Source organism: Mauremys mutica, chromosome 8, assembly GCF_020497125.1.
Source record: "Mauremys mutica isolate MM-2020 ecotype Southern chromosome 8, ASM2049712v1, whole genome shotgun sequence".
NCBI classification, from domain to species: Eukaryota; Metazoa; Chordata; order Testudines; family Geoemydidae; genus Mauremys; species Mauremys mutica.
The window spans coordinates 54,222,876-54,248,978 of record NC_059079.1 but is presented as its reverse complement, the minus strand read 5'-3'; the positions used below and the strand labels follow the sequence as shown (position 1 = coordinate 54,248,978).

General features: G+C 42.0%; 1 protein-coding gene across 1 annotated transcript in view; it reads right to left on the bottom strand.

Annotated features, from left to right (window-relative positions):
* Nucleotides 1-26,103, bottom strand: part of NIBAN1 (niban apoptosis regulator 1) — a 106,675-nt gene that overhangs the window by 38,984 nt on the left and 41,588 nt on the right. The window contains exons 2-5 of the mRNA XM_045028818.1: nt 17,204-17,334; nt 14,796-14,927; nt 13,799-13,913; nt 11,825-11,992 (exon numbers count right to left, since the gene is read on the bottom strand). Coding sequence (XP_044884753.1) covers nt 11,825-11,992; nt 13,799-13,913; nt 14,796-14,927; nt 17,204-17,334 — 546 coding nt within the window. The remainder of the gene's footprint in view (nt 1-11,824; nt 11,993-13,798; nt 13,914-14,795; nt 14,928-17,203; nt 17,335-26,103) is intronic.

Here is a 26,103-nt window from a genome sequence, read left to right as displayed (position 1 = left end):
AAAAGGTTGAGGCTTTGGAGACTGTAAATCTCAACGGTGACCTGGACTGTTTTGGAGCTGGCTCCTTAAGGTGACAGTCCATACTTCTCTTTTTGGAAGCCTTTCCTGAAGCATCCAAAGTCTTCCTTTTCTTAGGGGAAGATTGCACTGAAGTTGAAGGAGCGTTGGATCTATCCAGAGATAGATATACGGGGGTGGGGTGGGGGGTAAAGAGTCACTGACTCAGAAGTTGACCAAAGCATTTAATCTTCAACAGTCTGAGTTTAATCTCCCTATTCTTCCTTGTCCTGGATTTGAGGGCCAGGCAGAAACTGCATTTCTGGGAGATGTCGGATTCCCCCAGGCAATGGACCCACTTTGAGTGGCCATGCTCACAGGTATAGCCTCTTGGCAGGAGAGGCAGCATTTGAAGCTAGCTATCTTAACCACTATAGAAAAATAGAAAAGTCCAGGCATGTTCAAGGCAGACATGCCAGGGCTCCATCTCAGGCCAAGGTGGTCGAGAAGGAATTAAGGGAAGTTCTCTTGTTCAGCCATATAGAATCTTGATGTCCGACACAAGGAGGCACAGGGTACATGCACAGGCCAAACAGACAGTAACTGAAAATCTCTGATCGAGGGCTCAAAAGGCACATGTGCACCTGAAGTGGAGCAGAGTAACTCAGGTTGTGACCTACATGCTTATAGGCTAGCTGGGAGCATCTCAGGCTGGGAGCTACAGCAGCAAAGCATTGTAACTTGGTACCCAGGGTTGCTGGCCAAGTGGTGACACAACACATTACTGGTCTGGATTGCACTCCCCAGACCGTGACAACCATCCAACAGAATAAAGGCAGCAACAGGGTTGAAGCAAGTCCCCCATCACCTGCAAAAACACAAACAAGAAGTGGGAGACTGGCTCAGGGACCAACACTTGACAGACTGTAAGACCTAACAGGCTGCAACTGGCTTATGGTAAAGACCATGTCCCTGCACTGAGCTACATACTAGTAACCTCTGGCCCCAGCAGGTCAGCAAATGCTTTCACAAAAGACACAACAACAGTTGTTATAAGGAAACATGTAGCAACCTGTATGGAACTTGGCAGGAGCAGCACAATATGCAGGAGGAAAGAGTTTTAAGGAAGTACCAGGAAGCCAGTCTGTTTGCACATGGCTTTAACACTAGTTGCAGTTGCAGCATCTCTGTAAATATTTCTCTTCATAAAGAGTTTAGTTTTAGAAACACTGAGTTCTCTCGCTCTCATGTTATTACTCAGTATATAGTACATGAAACAGTAATGAAGCAGAGTGGTTTGGATACTTGAAGCATCAATAATACAATGCTGATGCTGATGTTTCTCTAATGGCAATACAGTATCACGTGTATTCATAGATCATGTGGTAGAAGACCACTAACCACCAACAGAAACTCGATGAGGTCACTTCCAAACAGGATACAGCCCTGCAATAACATACTGTATTTATAGCAAATGAAGCCTTGTAATGTGAGTTCCTGCAGAGAACAGCAAAGCACGCATTTATTGGACTTCACTATCCTAGAGAGATTCCAAGTTACTCCCATCACTTGGGAGCACTGCCCTTGTGTTTCAGAGTAAAAACACCAATATGTTATATACCTATAGAATAAAGTCTTACATTTACACAATGCCTTTCATCCCAAAGGATCTCAAAATGTTTTTACTACCTAGCTGCCATATTCCAGTTACAGATATGCACATGGCTCTCACTGAAAGTTATGAATTTTTAGCCTGGATATAGCCAGAGATGTACACAGGGGAATAATTTCACCAGCCACTGAAATACAGCCACCTCTCAGGTGGAATATGGCAGTTTTTTTGGCAGTGCACCATACCTCGTAATAGTTTGAAGACGGAAGGAATAAATGCCAACATATTAGGGTCAAGTAGGCAGAATGTAATCACAATGTGAGTTTTATGCACGCTAATAGTCTTGACCTTTCAGAAGGAGTACACCTCCTACAGAATGAAAGACCTACCCCTCCCACTTAACCAGGAAAGTCAGAGGGAAAGCAAAAACAAATCCTAATGTGCTTTGAACGAATTGATGTTGCAGAGCAATAAAAACAGCAGGAAGATTAAATCAGTCTTATTCTTGGTCTTTATCCACACACAGAATCCTAGATTGTGGCTTTAAACACACCATGGGCTTTTTAAAATTTCCTTACTAATGTCTTCTGGATCATTTCACCTAACAGAAGCAACAGAAAGCATTCCTTTCTTCAGCTGTTCTTGCCAGGAAACATTGCCTTGTTTGCAGCATAAGGACTCCAAAATACTTTCGTCATTTTGGACACTTAACTATTTTGCATTATACATGGATGAGCATATGCGGTACATAAGAAGCTTCTGAGAAGGATGGAGCGTGCTCTTTGAGGAAAGGGATAGGAAAGGGATGAAAGTCTGAGATGTGCAGAAAGCAGTAGGGAAAGAGAAGAAAATGTCTGGGAAATGTCAGCATTTCTTCTGACCTAGCCCACTTATCACTTAACTCAGCCATTAAATATCTCCTGTTTACAACTCTGACTGAAGTGACAGTTTAAATCATTATCTTGTATTATGTCCCAGGAGATGCTGAGACACATTACAGGAATTAAAAACATGTAACTTAAGACAAGCAGAAATAAATGAGGAAAAACACCTGCCAGCCTGAGTAATTACTCAGAGGAAAAAATAGATCGAATATATGGGAACTGTAGACATTTTTAATGGGAAAAATCTGAGATCATATTATCTCCCCTCCCCCTGCTCCCAAATTTTGGCCAGTACACGAACATTCCCTACACAGCAATCAGAGTACATTCAGCTCCACTGCACTTTAATCTTATCAATCATATTTATTTATATCTTGTCAAGTAGGATCAAATGCTAGACAGTGGTATGCATTTTTGAAAGTCTGCTAAGGGAATATTAAATCTTGAAGGGTCTGCCCTAATTTTGAGTCTCTCAGAATTACACTAACAGCTTTTTTCCCCCTCAGTCAGACTTCTTTAGATACCGGCACTGAGTGTACAGGTTTTTTTCCATTTTGATTCCATTCTGATTTCACACAGAACAGAAGGTGGTCGAGCAATGGGCTAGTAAAATGGTGGTTTTAACGGAAGAGCAGCCTCTTTCAAAAATGCAAGGAAAAGGTGCAGCTGTGATATAAAACCATTTACCGATCTAAGTTCCATGTAGCCTTGGAAGGATTTTGCTTTTAATTAGTAAATGGTGGTTATCAATGTCTTCCTCCACCTACAATCCAAAATGTAAACCAGGAAAGTTAAAACCACATAACATCATATTAGTAGTCAAATAGTTCTCCTTTCTGCTGTCAGTTGTATCAGGCCAATCAATGAAAAATGAGTATTAGGATACAAGGGAGACAAACTGGGTGAAACAGTATTTTTTTAATGGACTAACTTCTGTTGGTGAGAGACAAGTGTTTGAGCTTACACAGAGCTCTTCTTCAGGTGGCTGAAGAAGAGATCTGCGTAAGCTCAAAAGTAAGAGCTCTGTGAGCTCAAAAGCATGTCTTTCTCACCAACAGAAGTTGGTCCAATAAAATATCTTGCCTCACCTATTTTGTCTTTTTAATGCCTGGGACCAACATGGCTACAACACCACTGCATATTAGGACACAAGTTTACTAACCAATACTATCATTTTATTTCTGAATCAGTTATTAATCTCAAATTCTCAAGTGGGTGATTTTGCAAGTCTTGAGTGAAACTATACATTCACTAAAAATTAGAACTGTTATAGGCCTGCATTCTTAACATTCTCCAATCTCAACTAGATCAAGGAGTAAGAGTCCCCAGGTCACTCGTGATCCAAATCTCTCATGACTACTATCTTTTGCCCAGCTCATTTGTACTTTTGTAACAAAAACAAAAACTTTATGTGAATGTCAATATAGAAAAAAAAATAGTGTTTAATTTCAATGTTGCTTAAAGAAAAAAATAAATGTAGTGACCCTGGGAAAATATTCTGAGTGCCATATAAAATAAGGAATGAAAATAATGAAGTAGACATAATTGTGTAATACTGCAATCAGAAAATAACGTATCTTCTCCGGTGCATTTTGACTATACCTTCCCTGAAACAACTGACTGACTTTTATGCCTCATTACTGAGGAACAAAGCTTCTAAGGTTAAATTTGATCTGATTCACCGAATCTCAGAAAAGGGAGGAGGCCAAGAATTACTGTCTTAATTTCTCAAGACTCATCATTATGCCATTTTACTCTGTTCCACTAATATTACTCTGATAAATTTGCTGGCTTTGAAAAAGCCTCCTTTGCAAAGTATGTTTTGTGGTTGACCTGTGTGTCATGTTTAGTTAACTCCTTTAGAAATTCTCTTTCATAATACACAAAGCCATTTGTTTCCCTTGAGAATATTTTGAAGGTGAAATTAATTCAGATACATTATTAATTTAGCACCTGAACAGTGCCCATTGAAGTCAACAGAAAGACTCCCATTAATTTCAGTGGGCTTCAATTAAGCCCTTAGGCCCAGATTTGTAAAAATATTTTAAAGCTGGATTCATCACTGCAACACCTAATTGATTTAAAGCCTAGGTTTTGTTTGTGAAATGTCAACCGCCAATGGGATTTTGGCTCCTAAGTGCCTAAATCCCTTTTGAAAATGAGATTTAAACCCCTAAAACAGTTAAGTGTTGCAATGTTGAGTACAAGGTTGCCACCCATCCAGTTTTCACCCGGATAGTCCAGGTTTCAGCTTGTGCGTCCGGATGCCATTTGACAAGCCCTGATGTCTGTTTTTTTTATCTGGGGGGGAGGAAGAGGTGGAGCATGGCAGGGCCTGGGGAGAAGAGGTAGAGAAGGAGGAAGGCCTGGCGGAAGAAGCAGAACAGGGGTGTGGCCTTGGGAGAAGAGGTGAAGCATGGGTCAAGACATGAAGGGTCCAGTTACCAGCCATTAGAAAGGTGGCAACTTTACCCAAGAAGCCACTGCATTCCTTAGTTATTAAACTGTTGGTGGAACAAGGAAAATATGGTAGTAGAGGGAGTTTTTTGGAGGTTGGTGGCACTGTATCGATATAATTTAAAGTCAGCCTACCACCTCTTTCAAACTACTGGTGAGGCATTGGTGAGTGATCAACAGTAGCAAATTTGTACTAGCCATGTATATTTACCTTGACTACTCTCCCACACCAACTGGTGCTATAGAGACTTATTCTGCACCAATGAAGCCAATCAGACATTTGTCACTTTTGCCAGAGACTTAGCAGCGGTGAAAAAGAACTAGAAAGAGTATGATACTGGCTTTGAAATATATTGGCTCCAAAAACCAACCAAAAAAAAAAGAGAGACGTGAATGCAAGTATAGTTTAAAATCAAGCTGCATTTGATTTGCCCTCACAGTAAAACCTGATGTATCCAGAAAGCTGACAAAGTAGAACTGTGTTATAAAGATCTAGTTGGGCAACTCCCATTTGGATCCCTACAGCTGACTGGTTGCTATACTTATATTCATCAAACAGTGAATTTGCCAGAGGAGACTGCTTCAAAAAATCAAAGCATACAGCAAGTTCTGCAAGTGGGGGATTTTTTTGGTACTATGGCTGGTCCTGACTGGCTCAGTCACTCCCAAAATTTTTAAATATTCTTTAACTGCAACTGAATTGGACTCAGAAAAGGTGCAAAATTTGTAACCAAACCGCTGATAATGAAGAAAATCTGATAACTTCAAATCTGAGGGCTTGTCTACACTTAAAATGCTGCACCGGCACAGCTGCACCACTGCAGCTGTGCTACTGTAGCGCTTCAGTGAAGATGCTACCTATGCCGATGGGAGAAGTTCTCCCATTGGTGTAGGTACTCCACATCCTTGAGAGGCTGTAGCTAGGTTGATGGGAGAATTCTCCAGCCAGCCTAGTGCTGTCTATCTCAGAGTTAGGTCAGTTTAACCGTGTTGCTCACGAGCGTGGATTTTTCACACCCCTGAGCGATGTAGATACTGACCTAATTTCCTAGTATACACCAGGCTTGATCCTTATAACCTGAAAGCCTCATTGATCAGCATGAATGAAGGGCAAACACACCAGCACCGATAGGAATTGGTTTTTGGAAGAGAGCTGATTCATATCTAGAAACAGTGATCAGTAAATCCTACTGTAATTATTCCTTGGACTCTATGAATTCTGACCAAAAAAATGAAACAAAGCTGAAACAGTTAAAACAGTTTAGAAAAAGGAAAATCCATCAGCATTCCGTTGTCAAGATGACATGCTGACTCACTGCAGCGCCACACTCTACAAGAAACAATCAGCGTGCATGAAGGAATTAACTTTGTCTCTTGGAAGAAAACAAATATTTCAGAAAACAAACTACAGAATTTTCAGCTATAAAACAGCATTATAAACTCAGTTTAGAACTCCCAGTGGCATTTTCAAGGAAAATAGCATGGCAATTTCAGATAACACATTGCATCTAGATACCTGGTGCCATTTTCTAGCAACTCTCCTGGCAAAAGTTAAAGCTACCTAGCACTTTTTGAGAAGATTTGGGGAGAATGGTACCTTGACTAATGCTCCTTATCTTAGTAAAAGACATTCTAATGTCCAGTACTTTGAGTGAGTCATTGTTAAGGCTGCAATTTAGTCACGGAGGTCATGGAAGTCACAGATTCCGTGACTTCCAAAGACCTCAATGACTTCAGCCAGCCCTGGCTGGGAGCTGTAGGGTCCCCTGCTGCCGGTGGTAGATGGACCTCCCGCATCTCCTGGCCACCAGGGGCGGCAGGGGGGACCCCCGCAGCTCTGAGGGGACCCCAATGCTCCCCATCACCGTGGGAGGCAGGGGGGATCCCCGCAGCTCTCCGCCTCCCCAGGTGGCAGGCAGGACCCCCAGAGCTTCTGGCTTCCATGGCGGCAGGGGGAACCCCCGGAGTTTGGAGCCACCAGCGGGGAGGATCCTGGAGCTCCCAGTCCACTCGCAGCTGCCCAGGTTTCTCCATGAATTTTTCATTATTGCCCATGACCTCTCCATGATTTTTACTAAAAATGTCCATGACAAAATCTTATCCTTAGTCATTGTTGATTGCATATATAACTTTCATGACTCTTAGTGTTTCTTTTCTATTTTAATCTAGGAAATTGACATACAAAAAGCTTTGTTCACGTATCATTAAGGTCGTTACAGGCAATTCAACAACAAGACATACTATTACACACATCACTAAGGCCTGGTCTATGCTAGGAAATTAGGTCAGTATAACTACATCGCTCAGGAGCATGAAAAATGCACATCCCTGAGTGATGAAGTTAAACAGACCTAACCTCTGTGTAGAAAGCACAAGGTTGATGGGAGAATTCTCTCATTGACCTAGTTTACCACCTCTCGGGGAGGTGGAGTACTTATGCCGCCAGGATAACCTCTCCAATCAGTGTTGGTGGCATCTTCACTGATGCGCTACAGCAGCACAACTGTAGCAGAGCAGTTGCTTTGCTGCAGTGTATTAAGTGTAGACAAGCCCTAATAGTCTAAACATTTAAAACCAAAGGAACTCACAAGGTAAAGGTTACATATGCAATCCTGACAACAACTTTAACACTCAGTTCTCATATACATCAAACAAACAAAAATCTCTTCCCTGACCAGCACCAAATCCCTGTAGTTCTCTATGCAATATTCAAAAGGCACACACAAAATTAAGAAATATAACTTCTATTAATCAGAAGTGATTGATTGAATTGAAAATGTGAATTACAAACTATTGTGTGTATAACTGGTATTGTGCATGTATTTGTTCTGTATACTAAGTGTGATAGTTTGTTACAACACTGACAGTTGCAGTTTTCATCTGAAGAGCACTTTTATGCCTTGCATGGGGATTAGAATTGGGATATGTTCCTACAGTTGCTTTGTGTCTCATGGTGTTTGTCTAGTTATGGGTATATGGAATTATTTGAATCAGTGGACAACATTATTTATAGGCCATTTGTGCAGTCATGAATTGTTAAAATGTCTGGTTGCATATGACTACATATGATTGAGAAAAAGCATAGACTTTATAAAACTTTGACATGAATAAAAAGACTGCATTTCACACAGTTATGAGAGAAAGCACATAAACCAATATTAACTCCCTCAAATAACTGTTAGGAATATTTCCTCCAAGGGAAAAGTTACAGTTCTTTGGGTGCTGGTCAGTGCGACATTTTCTGTTAATGATGTGTTCACAAGCAACTGCATGTAAGATTATAAGAATTATGTAACATTAGCTTACAATTTCCTTAGCTTTTAATGTACAGGCTATTCTACTGGAATAATTATATGTTTTATTCTGATTTGCTTTTAGCAAATAAGTTTTTTGAGTGGGAATATACCAGATGTAATGTGCCGTGGTAAAAATACCTTAGAGTTCATTAAAAATCTTGTATCAGATAAAAGTCTGACTTCAGGAAAGAGGCGAGCAAGAAATCTTGGAACAAGCACATATATCAGCAACAGCTGAAATGTGTGAAATATAGTAAAACACTGAATCACACACATTAATATGGAAAAGACCGATTAGGTCACCTAGTCCCATCATACGCCAGTGCAGGACTGTCCCCTAGAGCATGTGGTGAACTTCAGTTAAGAATGGAGGCTTCCAAAAGCCCTGTCAAGTCTGTTAATACTTGTCTAATAAGAAGGAAAACAAAATCCAAAAACTTACAAACGATCCAAGTCACAGAAGATTTACACAGTGCCAGGAAAACATGATTCTATCCCTATTATGAATTCTGTAACTCGCTGTAGAACTAAAGTATTGCTTTTTAGTTTGGAGCACTTTTGTTCTGTATGATCACAGCTAAAAGAGCAGACTAATCAGAATTATAAACCACAAGGGGAAACTTTCCCTGTAAGAATGCTGTGGGAAACTGGCTTCAGATGGCAGCTGTACATGGAATATTTGTTGAAGCTTTATAGTTTCAAGATATTTGAAAGTGCTAAGTGCATATGTGTTCCTCCTAAATAGAGGCCTTTCACATATATAAATCCAGCCCTAATTTGGTAAATCGTTATGCTTCTTGGGACTGAGGTTGTTCCTACATTAGGCTTTTAGCCACTAATATAGCTACAACTGTGTAGAAAAGTGCAGCTTACCCAGATTTGTACAAGGTAAGCAGAGAACAGAGAAAAATCTCTTTCTGGTGTCTTACTAAATTTGGTACTAGCTTGCAAATGAGCAAGGAAGGAACAGAAAGGAGGTATGAGGGATCACTGGCCTTGAACCCTAGATCCCCAGACAATGTTCAGACTGGGGCTGCCACTCAGCAGCTCACCTGAGCCAGTGGAAAAAGGGGGCTATCAAAGCTCTAGCTCACAAAAGGCCCCACCCACAAAGCTCCTGATTGGGAGAGAAACCCTGCCCCATTGATTGGCTGAGATGCACTACTTAAAACCAGAAAGAGGCACAGGAAGTTGTCTGAGCAACTAGGTGAATCCCTGACTAGCTGGTGCTATGGACCCTGCTTACTTGCCTAACTCCCCAGTCCTGACTCCCAGACTGTTCCTGTCCATTCCTGCCCTCCTAATCCCAGACCTGGTCTGTTCCTGGTTCCTGCTTTCCTGCCTTGCTCCAGGTCCCTGATCCTATAACCTACATTGGATGCTGACTTCAGCTCTGACCCCTGGCTTGGTACCTGACTCTGTCTCCATCTCTGACCCTTGGATTGGCACCTGGGTCTGACCCCAGCTCTGGTTCCATGCTCCTGACTCTGACCATTAGGTCTGACTACCCATGCCTGGTCCCTAGAGGAAAGCTGCAGGACCTTGAGAGAGTCCATGACATCTGTTTACTGGTGAGGCATAGAGCCCCCAGGAGTTCATGGGTTTATGTGACTGCAAAGGTAGCACCTGCCTATGACCACCATTGAGTTAATGGGTGCAAACAGTTGCATACCTTAAAAAATCAGTTAGACACATATTGCAATATGCATCTCAGTAAGTGAAAAGTGGGACTGAGCCCTGAATGAAGACAGGAATGAAGCTGTCTTTTGCTGTTAAATGAACATTTTTGTCCCTTGGTCATTTCTTTAGATACTAATGGTCAAAACTCATTCTGAGAGGGAAAGACAGCCTCTACTCTGGAGGTTGGAAGTATTTCTTATAAGAAAATATCTGCAGTATTGTGCACTAATGGCCCCCCAAAAAACCCAGTGCATAATTGTTCCTGTAAGCTGCAGTGTTTTGGATCATTAACATGCAATACCCTAGTATTTTCAGAAAGGTTCCTGGAGAAAAAATAAATTAATAATATTGTACCTTCAGCCAACGTTTACGCAGTGGAAACTTCACATACATTCACCACTAGAATTTAGACATTTACCATTACCAAACAATGGTAGCTGAGATACTGCAGCTATTTCTAATCTTAAATATATAGAAATACTGAGGTCTTCAATAGCACTATATAGAAGCTGTTAAATGCTGAAATTTTTCAGTAGTGACTATATTGTAACCTCTTAATACTGTCCCATGAAAACCATTAGCGGATCTAAGAACTCCTTATGAAACTGGTGAGGTCAGGACTTCTTCATCTTTTGGAGAGCCTTTGAGAAGTATCCTCAACTGATACCTCACTGTAAACCAGCCAACATTTTACTTTTGTTGAAATTGCAAAGCAAGCACAACTTTCAAGAGAGAACTTTCAGGCATGATGCAATAAAGGCACTATAGACATCTGTGGACCCTATATTCTCTTCAGTGGCTGCCTATAGAGAGGTCGCTTTATTTTAAGAGAGAAGTTGCTATGTTTTAAGGTAATCCAGTTTAGTTTTTGGACAGTGAGGGATCTGGCTATATTTGATCATTATTCATTAAGTCTTGCTCTGACAATTATGTGTGATTTGGCCCCAGCCATCTTCCAGGGGTTTTATCTTCACAAGCTAGAACAACAAGTAAACAAGCATTTGATATAGTAATCCTTTGGCTGTGGCACTCACTCCCTTTGGATACCCACCTCAGCCCAGCTGTCTCGAAGATTTTAAATCATTTCTTTTTATGCAGGTACTGATTCTGCTCCCACTGAAGTCAATATAAAAAAATACTCCCACCAATTATACTCATAGTGAACTAATAGTTTAAAAAAAGGCTTTTAGTCCCAAATACTGAGAAAAATCACAGAGTGAATGCACCACTCAGGTTCTACTGGGAGGCCTTAACTGGTGCATAGCCCTTGCACTCCCATCAGTAGAGGGGTGAGCTTCCCCCAAAGAAAACATAAATTCTAACACCACCATTGATGCATCATCATGATCTCAATGTGATCTCTAACATATGATTTCTATAACATTTGACCAAAAATTTGATAGTGTTAAAACACTGTTAAATAGCATGCATCAGATTCTCATCTTGCTGCCAGCATACATCATAGATGGTACAGTAGACCATGTATACATAATATAGCAGGAGTCCAATAAACTCTTTGGATGATTTTACTTTATGGTAAAGATTTTAAATTCCCATGAGGAACTGGAACACCATTTCAAAGAGACTAACATGTTTTGCATCCAAGCACACTACAACTTTTAAAAGCCATGTTGAATAACTGCTTGAATCCTACTAAAATGTAATGTGCTCACACTTGCTAAAATATAGCTTAACTTTAACTAGATTTAGCTGTAGCACTGAAAGAAAATGATCTACATTAATACAGGTTTTACTCAAGGCACTTACAGGGAAGCATCTCCGAGACAGAATGGGACTCCCATAATATTTTATTTTTCCACAAGATGGATCTTACAGCAGGCTAATCAGGCTTAACCACAGGTAACGGGTGCACAACAAGAAGCCATTATTGTACTTACCTTGGTTTAAGTGTCTGACACAGTCATTCAGCACTGCACTAAATTGTTTCTGAGCTTCTGGATCCTCGAAACAGTAGTAACTGTGTCTGAGGTAGGGCTGCCACAGGTACACTGGAAACTCTTTTGGCAGGAGAACAAATGCCTGGGCATTTTCCTTCTCATTAGAAGCTAAATAAATAAATACATACATACATAAATAGAAATATCTGGTTTAAAACAAGTTTCTGGGCTTTTCTGGCCAGTTTAACAAACATTTTTACCTTGTGATTAAAGCTATAGGAGAAATATATCCATTAAGGTTCTCAAACAACACTTCTTTATCATGGAGGTCTGGCCTAGGAAAAGTACAGGTCTCAGGATGAAATGGTCCATCTTGATCCAAGCAAATGGTCATTCAGATCATGTTGCAGCATTGCATGCTTGAGACCTGCAATCTCTGCAGATGGCACTTCCATGTTACAGCGGCACATGTTTGTATTCAAGTTAGATACAGCCCTCAGATGGGCAAAGTTTAGACACCTTGGAGAACCATAATTTTTGATGGATTATAAAGGCTAGTCAGCAGGACTTTAATGGTAAAAAAAATTAAGCATGGGGAATTTTCATTTCTTTCCCTACTGTCTCCTCTGTATAATGTATTGAGCAAATTATATTTAAGCAAAAAGGAAGAGTGTGCATTCCCTCACCCCCAGTTTTCCTTCCATTTAAGCCCAGATGTACTGTCTTCGGAAAGCTCTGTGCAATTCTGTGCTCTTGGACAGATCAAAGAAGGTCCAAAGTCCCTAAAAACATCAGTTTATGTTTCTATCTGGACCACACACAGATATTGTAGAACTCCATTTATAGTTAAGTAGAATAAAAGTCATTGTATCTATGCTTTGCAGTGTGCAATGGGCAATTCTATTTATGGTCTCTTTAGAGACTTTGCTTGGAGTAAAGATGTTAAACTCACAAAGCCAGATCTTTGGCTGGCACAAAGGGGACAGAGCTGCCACAAAAAGGCAGCTAGGAAGTCGTTGTATAGGAGAGTCCCCAGATGGCCTAAAGCTGGTGCATGATTATTATTATTTATTTGTATTAGCAGGTGTTCCAGGATCATGACAGGGCATGACTGAAGCATGCTGCCCCTGGCAATCCTGGGCCATCAATCAGGGCCACCCAGAGGATTCAGGCGGCCTGGGGTCTTCGACAGCGGGTCCCGGGGCGGAAGGACCCCCCGCTGCCAAATTGCTGCTGAAGACCTGGAGCGGAAGAAGCTCCGGGGGCCCAGGCCCCGTGAGAGTTTTCTGGGGCCCCCGGAGCAAGTGAAGGACCCCGCTCCAGGGGCCCTGAAAAACTCTCGTGGGGGCCCCTGTGGGCCCAGGGCCTGGGGCAAATTGCCCCACTTGCCCCCCCCCCCCCCCGGCGGCCCTGCCAACAATCACAAGTTAGAGCAGCACTGAAAAGACTTACAGGTCAGAAAGGCAATGGAAAGATACCTGTGTCCCTTATCTCCCTCCTTTGCTATTCCAAATCCACATCTGGCCCTAGATTTAGAGCTTTCTTCCTCTTCATGGGAAGAAAAATCATTGTGGTGTATAAGCAATACAAAGTAATGTGGAGCTATTATCTACAATTAACAACTTCCCTTCTATTTGTGTGTGGGACACCCAATCAAGTGCCTTTAAAGGGAGACAACTGACATCCAATGATGGGATAAGTAAAATATGGGAGTAGTGTTTTCTAGTCTGCTTGTGGTTTTGCTTTGTGCAGTTCGCAAAACTATTCTGAAGTGACAGCATGACAACAAGTAACCAGTACTTATTCATTAATTAATAGCATGTAGTATGTGGTCTTCTGGAATTATGTTTCGATAATGGAAAACATGGAGCATTCATCTTCTGTTACACTGCTTAAAACATAGCCTCAGGGTCTAAAAAAAGACTGTAGATAAAGAGGTTGAGATTGGGCATTTCAGTTTTTGACAGTGCTTACCAACTGGGTCTGGAAAATGCTTATCAGACAGCAAATTGTAATCTTCTTCTGAGGTCAGTATTTTGCCTCCTGCAGGAAGAATACGATATTTAGGGCTGAGCCCCTTCTGGTAGGCCTGGGGGAGGAGGGACATGAGAGAGAGAGAATCAAAATAAAGATTTTAAAAATAGTAGTCTCAGCCTATAACATATCCCCAATTCATTTAGATGGAACTAGTACATAGATCCTCCCTAAAGACAGCAGTTTTGGTGGGCTAAATTCAGATCTATTTCCTGAAAGCATCAAATCTGAATAATGTTTAAGTGTAAAAAGGTCAGCAAAATGTGTACAAAAATGGCCCTCTGGTACTGCTTAGCTGGTATTGTGCAACTTTCAAGCTATATCTACTTAGTTTGATGGCGAAAACTAGTTTGGACATTGGCACTAATGCAGGGCCAACATTCCAGCTAAATAGAAAGCTGCAGGGTGGTATATGGGAATCAACAGATAAATTGCTAGTTAAATTCCAGTTCCAGAAACACTGGTTAGGTACTACAGTGATAGACCCCTTAGAAATGTTGATAGATGGATATATATGGGAAAGACAGAAGTGTTGTGAAGATTAATTGTAAATACTTGCAAAATGTTTGATAGATGAAAAGTGCTTAATGGATGTTGCACCTGCTTATCTGAGGACAGAATTTGATCCATTCATAATAAAACAGCATCTGCATTAGCCTAGAATCCACTCCTATTCAGATTATTGACAAGTTTGGGAATATTGAGTTCAGCAATTTTTTTAAATCTAACAGAAAGAATAAGGTGCAACAGACCCAGTCATATGTTACCAACTCCACACGGAAGCAGTAACATGCGAGAGTGAAGCTTAGAGTGATCAGATAGCAAGTGTGAAAAACTGGGACAGAGGATGGAGGGGTAACACTATATAAGACAAAGCCCAAATATCGGGACTGTCCCTATAAAACTGGGACATCTGGTCACCCTACAGCAGCTTTACCTCTTTGCTCTCAAAGCTCTGCACTGCATAGTCGTTTCTGATCACAATATATCTCTCCTTCCATTTCTTCAGATCTTCAGCAAAATGCAACAACTCTGCTTCATACAAGATCATCCCAGATTCCACAGGGGGCTAAAAAGAAAGTGACCAGATTTGAAAGCATTTTGCACAAATACTGGCTATTTTGAAGGTTTTCCTTCTACATTTTCCAGAGGGCATATTAGCAAGGACCATTTGGGGGTTCTTTGGGCCTTCTCTTGAAATTCAGAGTAAGGATCATCTGTCTGAATCAAGTAGATGCGACCCAGGTGATTGAATTCATATGACTTCAGAGGGTTGGGCGCCAGTGGGCCTAATTCTCTCCAAACTTATTTCTAGATTTCTGTGGCAGAGGAGTTCTTATTAACCTTTCAGTTTTCATGGTGGTAATATTAGCAAGTTCATTAATTATCTTTTGTTTTAGATGTCAGTTCTGCAGCAGAGATGGCCCATTGTTCCCAGGTGCTTCTCCATTAAGTGTTAAAAGACCATTTTATTTTGGAGACTAACTTTGTGATTGAAAGAATCAATTCTATCGGCATAAAATATTTCATGTTTCTTTCATTTATACTTTTTTTGGCTTTGCTGTCCCTATTACATATATTTTTTTTCGAAGGGCAATGCTTGTGTTTGAGTGCTGGCTCTTTGTCTAGCCAACCCACATAAACAGCATAAACTATGAGGTTTCACACCTCTCAAGGCGAGGACTTGTGATTTCAGGCCAATCCTAGTGAAATGCTTAGGTTAGCACCTATCTCTCAATTATGGTCAACTGCTCTGAATTTCCTTCCCTTATCAAAACCGTACATGCATGCTTCTTTAGATTATTCCATGAATTAGTTTGACAAGTGTTGGCCTTTCCTATGGAATTATGCAGGCATGGTTTACAGATTTGGCTAACTCGCCCACAGAAACTTCCGCCATAATTAAGGCTCAGATTTAGTCATGAGCAGGTCACAGGCAATAAACAAAAATTCACAGCCCTGTGACCTGGCCTGACTTGTACTATACCCCTGACTAAATTTTTGGTGTTCTGGGGAACTCCGGGGGCACAGCTGCAGCTCTGGAGGGGGGGATCTGGGGCACCCACTGGTGCTAGGAGGGGCCTCTGGGATGCCTGTTGGTGCTGGGCGGGGGCCTCCGGGGCACCCGCTGGTGCTGGGGGGAGAGACTCTGGGATGCCTGTTGGTGCTGGGGGGAGCCTCCAGAGCACCCGCTGGTGCTGGGGGGAGGGGCTCCAGGGCCCCCGCTGGTGCTGGGGGGAGGGGCTCCGTGGCACCCGCTGGTGCTGGGGGGAGAAGCTCTGTGGCACCCGCTGATGCTGGGGGGAGGAGCTCCAGGGTACTTGCTGGTGCTGGGGTGGGGGCAGCATGGGACCTCCACTGCTGGTAGGGGACGGCCCCACCGGCCCAGGACTGCCGTTGCTGCTACTGGCAGGGGACAGCCCCAAAGGCCCAGGACTGCCACCGACACTGCTGGCGGGGGGCAGCCTGGGACCACCATTGTTATGGGGGGTGGGGAGGAGTGCGGCTGGCCTTTGGGTCAGTCACACCTGCCAGCTGCAGAAGTCATGGAGATCACGGAAAGTCACGGAATCCGTGACTTCCATGAAAGATTCGCCGCCTGAACCATTGCGTATCAATTTATCTTGAGATACCTATAAAACTTTGCAAGTGATCAAAGCTCCACTATTCCTCCCCTCCACACCAAATTTGATCCCTGTTGAAACGTATGTTTCATATCAGTATTTTTCTTATTCCAAAATTTTCTCTTCCCCAAAAAGGTAATACAAGTTACTTCATGTCTAAACCACATAACACAGCCAAATTTTCAAAAGGCCTCAAACACAACAATTGAAGTCGTACTTATACACATCTTTAACATTTTTACCATGTGCAAAAAGAAAACAGTTCTGGGATGCTAACTGCAACTGCACTTGCAAGTTTGTTACAGACCTATCCAATCATGCACACACCATAGCTTTAAACATACATGGGTTTAACTGTAAAAGAGATGCACTCAAGATGTTTTGTGTCCAAATTTACAGGCCATTAAAAAGATAGCCAAAAATATAAGTAAGGAAAATGGAAATACGTTATTTATTTCTTATATATATGTCACAGTTAGGATACTTTGGCCCTGATTTTCAGAGGTCCTGAGTATCTGCTGTTCTCACTGACTTTAACTGGAGTTGCGGGTGTTCGTCACTTCTGAAATTCTGCCTCTTTTGGTTACAGATGTAATCTTGAGTTTCAGAGTGCATTTTGTGTATATTTAAGATAGTTATGCTAATAAGGTATGGCTGTTTCTGTGCTAGCAGGGCAGAGCTATCAGGCAACATCTAGGATTCCTCCAAGATTTCCTGTTACCTTCGTTTTCAGGAATTGAGACTGGAAGTTTCGGTGCTGTTCCAGTTCATTTTGTATGTGCTCACAAAAAGCAACAGCATACTGGCGTTGGTAGTGTGGGCTGAAGTTTTTGATTACAGCCTCGGTTTTCCCTGAAACAGAACATATGAGAATAATTACATTTAATTTATATTCATTTTAGGAATAGCAGTACAAACCATATCAACATACTGTCTAACAGAAGCCAATGCTCATTGCTTCAGAGAAAGCCAGAAACCCATAAATGTACTCAACTGTGTGATACTGTAAACACAATGGAAGTTTCTTCTTGATTCCAGCTGGTGAGCCATTTGTGCCCCAAATTGTTATTTTACACAATCTACTGCAAATGCTGTTCTTATTCATACACTATAACTACCTAATCTTTTTCTTAAAACTTACTAAAATGTATTTCCCTATAACATAAGATGCTATCTTACCATTCTCATGACATAGTGTCTCAGAACAGCCGATGTACGTAGCAGGAAGATAAGGGTTTCAAGCCAAAAAAAAGATATACACAAGATACTGGGGGATGTTCATGCAAATTAGCCAGCTTTGTCACATGTCACAGATTTTATTGCTGGCTCAGAAACCTTTCTCCAATCCCTTTAAAAAGGACACTTTATAGGTTTGGTCATTGTGGTCTCTTCTCATAAACACGACACAGATTTTCCTCTATGGGGAAACTTTTTTTTTTAACAGATTTAAGTTACTTTTGGACTCCAGATATCATCAGCACCAATACTGCTACGTTGTACTTCTATAATCTCCTATATGAGAATCTCAAAGCTCTTTACAAATAATAAATGAAAATTCAAAAATCCTGTGAGGCAAGGAAATAAGATTATCCTACTTCATAGACAAGGAAACTAAAACAGAAGTTAAATGATTTGCCCAAGATGACTCAGTGGGCAGTTGCAGAACTGGGAACATAACCTAGCACTCCTGTCTCTCAGTCTGCATGCTAGACAACAATGCCTCTTTAGAGATACGATGGAGGCTCAGTTACAAAGATATTTATTTGAGCTGGATGGAGAAAGGTAACTAACTCCCTTTCGTGAAAGATTTTGATATTTTGCAGTTTTGGTTTAGCTCCAATTTGGAACAAAATCCAATAATTTCAAGATTCTCCATGAAAGGAAATAGAGCCCTGGTTCTGGGGTAATTCACATGGCAGGCTGCCCCAGAACCATAGACTCTAGGAGCCCTGGGGTCCCTGACTCCAAAAGCAGTCCAGCAGGTGGATTGGCTGGCAAAGTTCCCGTTCAGAACTTTTTCAAAATCAAACCATCTCTGCAAAAAGGTTTCAATGTTGACAAATTGGCAAATTCTGACATAAAAAAACGTTAATAGGAATTTTTCCTACCAGCTTTGCATTTTATAGAACAGGCCAGAAGTCCATAGCAGATTGGATGTACTCTAAAAGTTTTGACATATATGTTGTTAGTGGAAATGTATAACCATACAAAACTTCATCCACTATCCTCTATTTTAGTCTTACTGTAGTTGGGAACAAAGTTTTTTTTAAAATGAATGCATTCCCCAGAATTTTTTCACTTAATTTTGATGTTTAAAATAATCCAAAACTTTTTTAAAATATAAATTGAGTGAAAAAAATCTCTGTATTTTCCAGAGACGGAGTTAGGGACATTTTGATGTTTAAAAGTCTGAGATTTAATATTTTAGCACTTGTGAGTACTTTATTTCCTTCTGCAAATGGGTCTTCGAACTCCCTATGGCTGACACTGCTGTAGGACAGAACAGCTTCTCTGCTGGGGGCTCAGGGCAAACTGCTGCTGCAAGGTGGGTGGAACTTGCAAAAGTGTTCAACACTACAGTCTGGTCTGCTCCCATTGAAGTCAATGGTAGTTCCACAGCAATGAAAGTGTAATTAAACTAGGGCATAGCACTTTTGAAAATCTCATCCACAAAGATGTTTTGTTATTATAACATGATGCTTGGTATCGAGAGCTGACTTGAATTTAGCAGCCATTATCCAGCAAGCCCACCTTGACTTCCTTTCTAATCCTTCATGTATTTGTGAGCCAGCAGGTCTCTAGACTCAGAAGCCCATCTGAAAGGCTTTCCAGAGTAAATGGAAGTAATTCTGTCCTATATGCCTAGATCCAGTTAATTTCTTGATTCTTGCATAGAACCTAAGGTAGTTCTTTCTCTCTCAGAGCATGTACAGACATAAAAAACCCCAAACATTCCTGCTTTGGCAATTTTATTTTCATCTAGTTGCAAGTCACATAAAACTTCCTGCTAAGGGGGGGGGGGGTTTCATAGTCATAGTCATAGACTGCTTCATAGTCTTTTTCCTGAAACTGTACCGTCTTAGCCTGGTTACACTGGCATGAAAGGAGAGCCCTGACTCACCTAGACTAGAGGCCTAATAAACAAATAGGGGAATAAGCCTTGCTTGTTAAAACTTATTTTTTTCTTCTCTGAGACTCCAAACTTCCAATGTCAAGTTGCTCTGTCACAGAGGGTCTAAGATACTGGACCTTAAATCTAACAGTCTGCATCTTGGATTAGTAATTTTTTCAGGGGGAGGGAGGAAAGTAAGCAGAGGTGCTGAAACAATTTGTATAGTGGGGGTGCTGAGAGCCATTGAATCAAACTGTAAACCCTGTATATGATGGAAACCACTTCAAGCTAGGGGATGAAGCAGCACCCCCAGCACCCCTAGTTCCAGCACTTATGAAAGTAAGGGAATACGTTCTACCTCTGGGGAGAAAATAGTAAATCTCCCTCCAACAGGCTGTGTTTGGGAGATATTTTCAACAGTGACTGAAGTGGCTCAGAGGTTTGGTATATACAAAGCAGAGATGAATTAGTAGGCCAGGTGCATGTGAGGTAGCCAAAAATCTAGTATTAATTCAATTTATCATATAAAGATTATGTCATATATTTCTTCTGTGTCTGTGATATGTATGAGGCATGATATAATCAATTGCAACATTAACCAATGAGCAATTACCATATTTCCACTTCTGCACCACTTGTTGTATGTTGTCATTATGCTAGAATATTCTCCTCATAATAATAAAAGAGAAGAGAATATTCAAGTGTCATTCAGAATCTCAAACTAAATTAGAACTTGATCCTGCACCACTCAAATGAATGGGAGTCTTGACACCAGCTTCAGTGGGAGTAGGAGTAAGCCCCTGATGTACTGTTCATGTTAACTTTTTTAGTTTGTTCACGACAAGACTGTGCTTTCTGAAAATATAAATGATTGAAGTACAAGTAAAGGGTAACCCTTCCTATGAAATGATACTGTGGTATAAATACAGATCAAGCCACTTTGTTTTCTCAGCACTATCAGAACACTTAAGGAACGAGTTCCCCAAGTTCTTTCCCAAATTTAGGCCTTGGCTACACTTGAGAGTTACAGTGCAATAAAGCCGCCCACAGCGCTGTAACTCACTCCCCGTCCACACTGGCAAGGCACATACAGCGCTGTATTTCCGTGGCTACAGCGCTGCAGGTACTCCACCTCCCCGAGAGGATTAACAGCTGCTGTGGAGTGGCTGAGACGCTGGTGCTCCAGTGTAAATGGGGAGTAATCTTATTACGCAGTGATTGACCTCCAGAAACTCCCCATAATCCTTTTAAGTGAAGGTTCCTCTCCTTGTTTTGTTGTGATGCCTATCTTTGTTTTGTTGTGAACTCCGGGCTGGGGAGCTGCTTATCAAAAAAACAAACACAGCTAATGTTTGCTGTGAATGAGCAGAGGCAGGCAGGGGGGCTTCCTTTGGAAAGCCCACAGCTAATGTTTGCTTGAAGAGAGAGGTGGCGCGCAGGGGGTGGAGAGGGGGAAGGGTCCGTTTTGGCGAGGGGCTACTTATCTGGTCTGTGAGAAAAAAACAAACAGCTGCTGTTTGCTTTCAGTGAGTGAGAGAGGGGTGGAGGAGGGAGGGGGGTCAGAACTTGCAAGGCAGGGTGCTGACACAGTGTCCGCACTCCAAAAATCCACTCTCTCTCCCCCCATGCTCCCTGTCACGCTCAACCCCACCCACCCCCTTTTGAAAAGCACGTTGCAGCCACTTGAATGCTGGGATAGCTGCCCATAATGCACCGCTCCCAATGCCGCTGCAAATGTGCCACGACAGTGCGCTGGCAGCTGGCAGTGTGGACAGATTGCAGCGCTTTCCCTACTCAGCTGTATGAAGACAGGTTTAACTCACAGCGCTGTACAGCTGCAAGTGTAGCCATACCCTTAGTGCTTCTTTCTCTTTTGGAGTTGTTTATATCAAGCAGAACAAAGTTTCCCACTTGGTTTGTTTGGCTACACTGCAACACCAGCCTTTACAAATGAAATGTGTTTTGAAAATCTAACTCTTCTAGAATAATGTTTATCCTAACAGAATGCGATATGGAAGACTAATCAATGGAAGACTAATCAAAGCTGAATTTACAAACAAGAACAAATGTCAGCCATGGAGGTTGAGGGATTTTCTACACAATTTGGATGCCAATACTCTGCACAGATGGATGTTTTTCCTTCACTGAAGATTTACATCCTGGAGAATAAACTCTGCTAAGGTTGCACAAGTCTTCAGGATTCACTTCACAAAAGAAAGCCTGCATTTGCTCTTTTGTGTTGCAAAGCCTTAAAGGCAAACAACAATATATCTTTAAGAACAAGAACAAATGCCACTGTATTAGAAACATATACTGGTGATCCCTTCGAGGCAGGGACGGATCTAGAATTCCCAACTAATGAAAGGTGGTTTCTTTTCTTTCTTAAATATGCTCTTTTAAATTCCTTACATCTGCAGTTTGTTATTCTCAGTGGAGCAGATTATGGGTTCTTGGAATTTTTTTTAATCCAAACCCTTCTTTTTCTTTCCATCCATCATCAGCTAATTGGTTTGGATTTCAGAATCCAACAAGAGAATAAGAACCATCAAAATCCAGGAAGTTAGAATGGAAGCTGAAGAGTTCTCCTTTGTGTTATCAGAATTCCTCCTCAAACCCAAGGCACCCCATCCCCTCCATGGTGCTTTAACAAAACCGTGACACTTTGAGAACTCACTCTACATATTTATTAATTTATTAGCTGAACACATTTTAACAGAGCACCCTACCTCATCTTGTACACCTTGTCTTCCTTTGGAGTTATGTTTTGGATATTTGCTAAAACGAGTGTTTGGGGTATATTAAGTGTGAATCATGTGCTGGACACTCTTATGAAAATTGTGAGTAATTTGAACCAGGGTATATAGCATGTCCTTATGTGCTCAAATAGTTGAAACTCATTCCCCAAGACAAATTAAACGTACTTGCTTTTATTAAGATAAACAGGTTATACAGCACTTTAAATAGAGCACAGCTTGTTCTCTGAAATTCATTGCTTCCTTATTAATCTCTCTTGGGCTACCCTGGAGGCTTTCACACCATTGTTTCCCCTCTAATTTGCATATCCGAAAAAATCATAAGTTGCCATAGTTAGGGCTAAATTTTGTCTCATGTTGAGTAAAAATGTGTTAGGGGTGCTAAGAGATGCAGGTAAACTTTTCCCCACAGCCACAGTTGCACTTCTGTAGGATCAGGCAGATTTTACTCTGCAGTGCTATATCAAGGCTTGGCATGCCTAGCAGCACTCCTTAGAGGTGCTGTAAGGTGGCTTGGAAGCTAAGGACACCTGCAAACAGGAACTTGGTAACACATATTGCTCCTTTCAGCACCAGCTGTAGCAGCCCCCACTGCTCTCCTATCCAGGCAGTTCTGCCTGCATTTGCCTTGCACAGAAAGAAAAATTCAGAGACTCACTACACACACACACACACACACACACACGCATTTTGTAAGTAGAGCCAGAACTTGGTCTTTAGGATTTAAAGATGCTACCAATATTCTTCCTCTTCACTGGAGAAATCTCCAGCGTCATTAGCTTTCTTTACACACTACAGCTTTTGGGCTGGATATTCTAAAGCACCCCCCATTGAGGTCAGCTCCTAAATCACTTAGGCACTTTTGAAAATCCCTTCCTTCATTCCTCGTATGATTCTCAGTCTGCAAAAAACTGAGAAAAATGTTTACTTTAACAACGCAAATCCCAGACAAAAATACATGTCTGAAACAATGAGCACTGCATACTCTGACTGCCACTAAAGTTATCACTGCAAAAGGTTGAGAAAGAAGCAGTTTCCCATGATGAAAGTGTCATAACCAATAAAAGAAAATTAAGAGAAGATAACTAAGCTGACAAAATAGGAATAGGAAAAGTTAAAGTTAAAAACTGTGTAGTATTTGCCTGCCATCAATACAGCTAGCATTGGGAATACATTTTTTAAACAACACCTAAGCTCTGAAACCACCACAGGACCCTAATGTGATACAGATGAGGTCAAATGATGAGCTTTAATGTTACCTATATCCTCCCTTTCTAATTTCAGAGCTTGTATTAGGGGTCAAATTCTCCCTACGCCCCTGGTGAATTTAGTTCTAGGTTCAGATAAACATCCAAAAGATTGGATGCTTGCCTGAATCTCATGAGTCTTCAAAACTGGAAAAGAAATCTCATTAAAATAGGCTATGCTGCAATATTTTGGGTAATACTTGTCTCTTTCAGTTAAGCTAGAAATATTGCAAGAACCTGTTATTTCAACCTTTCCATTTCTGTCTATAACTTGGAAGTCCATGAAAAGAACAAATATTAACCAAACTTTTTTGAAGGTCAGAAAAACTTTGGTTTGGGCTTGAACTTTGGATGGCTCTTATTTAAATCCAAAACTTTTAGCCCATTCTTAACACCAGCACCAACCCATTTAGTATTTTAATAGCACTTGTTTCTCCCAGCTTAAAAGACTCCATTTACTTATACCAATTGTTTCCCGCTTCTTCACAATATTAATCAGTTTAATTACCTTTAAATTAATCACAAAGCCCTTAACAGTTCCATTCCAATCTGGACAGATGTATTGGTTTCTGAACTTCCATCCCCTTGAAACTATGAGTTAAGAGCTCCTATTTCTCAGTGCACATGCTAGTGTTCAATATTAGTAAAACTCAATTCTTAACCCCAATGATAAAAATCTACTTATCTGTCAATGAATAACTCTTGGTAAAGCCACACCACAAAAGAATGCCTTTGATGAAGATAGTCTTCTGGCTAAAGAATGTGCCTGGGAGTTAGGGAATCTGACTTACACTGCTAGAGATGCCCTGATTTTAAACCAGTGTAAATGAGATTTGTCCCTCTTGGCTTTAAAAAGGAATTTGGTGCTTGTGAAAGATACCAGGCTGAGAGCACTAGGCCCATGCAGAACTCCTGTATCCACACAATTAAAAATTTTATTAAGATGATGATTAAAAAAAAAGTGAACGGTACAGTGTTTAAGCATAGAAGTTTCAGGTTATCAAGGAATAACATACAGATTATCGAGGGGTGCGAAGTTTGGTTTAAATTCGGGTGGCATAAGGAATACATAATCTACAATATCCCCAATTGGGGGCAAAAGGTTGATAGGTCAAAGTACAGACATTGAGATATGAGGGTATGAAGTTCATAAAGTGGCTATGTTCGAGTGTGGAGTATAATGAGTGGATATGATGATGAGGATGGATTGACCCTCATTTGGTGATATTTAATGTTCAGGGAGTTTATGGTTCCAGTTCATATGATCCAACGGAGGAAGTCTCTTGGTCCCTTTCTCGTAATTGAAGAAGGATGTCACTCCGGCTCACACCTCCTAGTACTGTCGGTGGCCGGTGATGTGTTCGATGTAGATGTCCCTGGACCATCGGATGGTGTCTGAGACCATGAGGCACCGCATGAACCATGCGTAGCATCAACCGATCCTGCAGGTCCTCAGCACACGCTCGTTGCAGGGGTCCCAGGCGCCCAGGGCTCCGACGATCAGAGTGTCCATCTGCACCTCGTAGCTCTTCACTCTCAGGGTGTCGGCCAGGGAGGCGTACTTTTCCAGCTTACGAGCTTGGGCTTTGCAAAACCCCAGGGTCCTGTTCTCAAAGGAGACAGTGACATTGATTAGGATGATCTTTTTCTGGGCCTCGTTGGTGACGACGATGTCAGGTCGTAGCTGGCTGTCAATACCAGGGATGGCACAGTTCACTGAGATCTCCCCCAGGTGTGGTGCAATGGCTTTCACCAGGCGGTTCTGGATGGCGTTGTGGCGCAGCTTCCAGGCTCTGGAGTGGGGTTTGCAGCTGCACAGGACTGCCGTACTTCCTGCAACGCTTGTCTTAGTTCCCATGGCGGATGGCTCCATTGAGTGGGCACGGTGGATGAACCGCCAGTCAGCGAAACGGGTGAAGCTGCCCCTGGCGAGGAAGTGGTTGCTGGCGTCCCACTTGCTGGTCAACTTGAAGTCTTTATCCTGGTCCGGTTTACACTTCAGGGTTTCCAGGTACAGCGAGTGGATGGCGGCCTTCAGGATCCTCTCCAGCAAGCCCCTGGTGCTCGGGGTGACGATGGTGTTGTCGTCTGACCTGATCTGCGGCACCAGGACTCCCAGCTCCTGGCGCTCCTCGCACCACTCCCACCGGTAGCCAATGTGCTTCCCCAGGGGACGCGTGGCGTTGCGAGTGAGGGAGCACAGTGAAGCAATGTTGCACCCATCCCATCCGAATTCCCCATCCAGGGGAGCCGCTCAGGAAGGTGGAGATGTCTTGGCTGGAGGGGGCTCTGCTGATCCGCTTCTCTGTCGCGTCACACAGAGCGTTCACCATGATGTTCCTTATTGTGGCATCAGGACATATCAGCAGGCGGAAAGCATGAGTGATCACCACAACGTTGCACAGGTCACCCATGCGGGGGACGTTGGCACCTCCGTGCCTGTGGGAAATGTAGACCAGCTTGTTGCTGGCTCTCTGGGGAAGGAACAGCCACTTCTTCACCAGCTGCT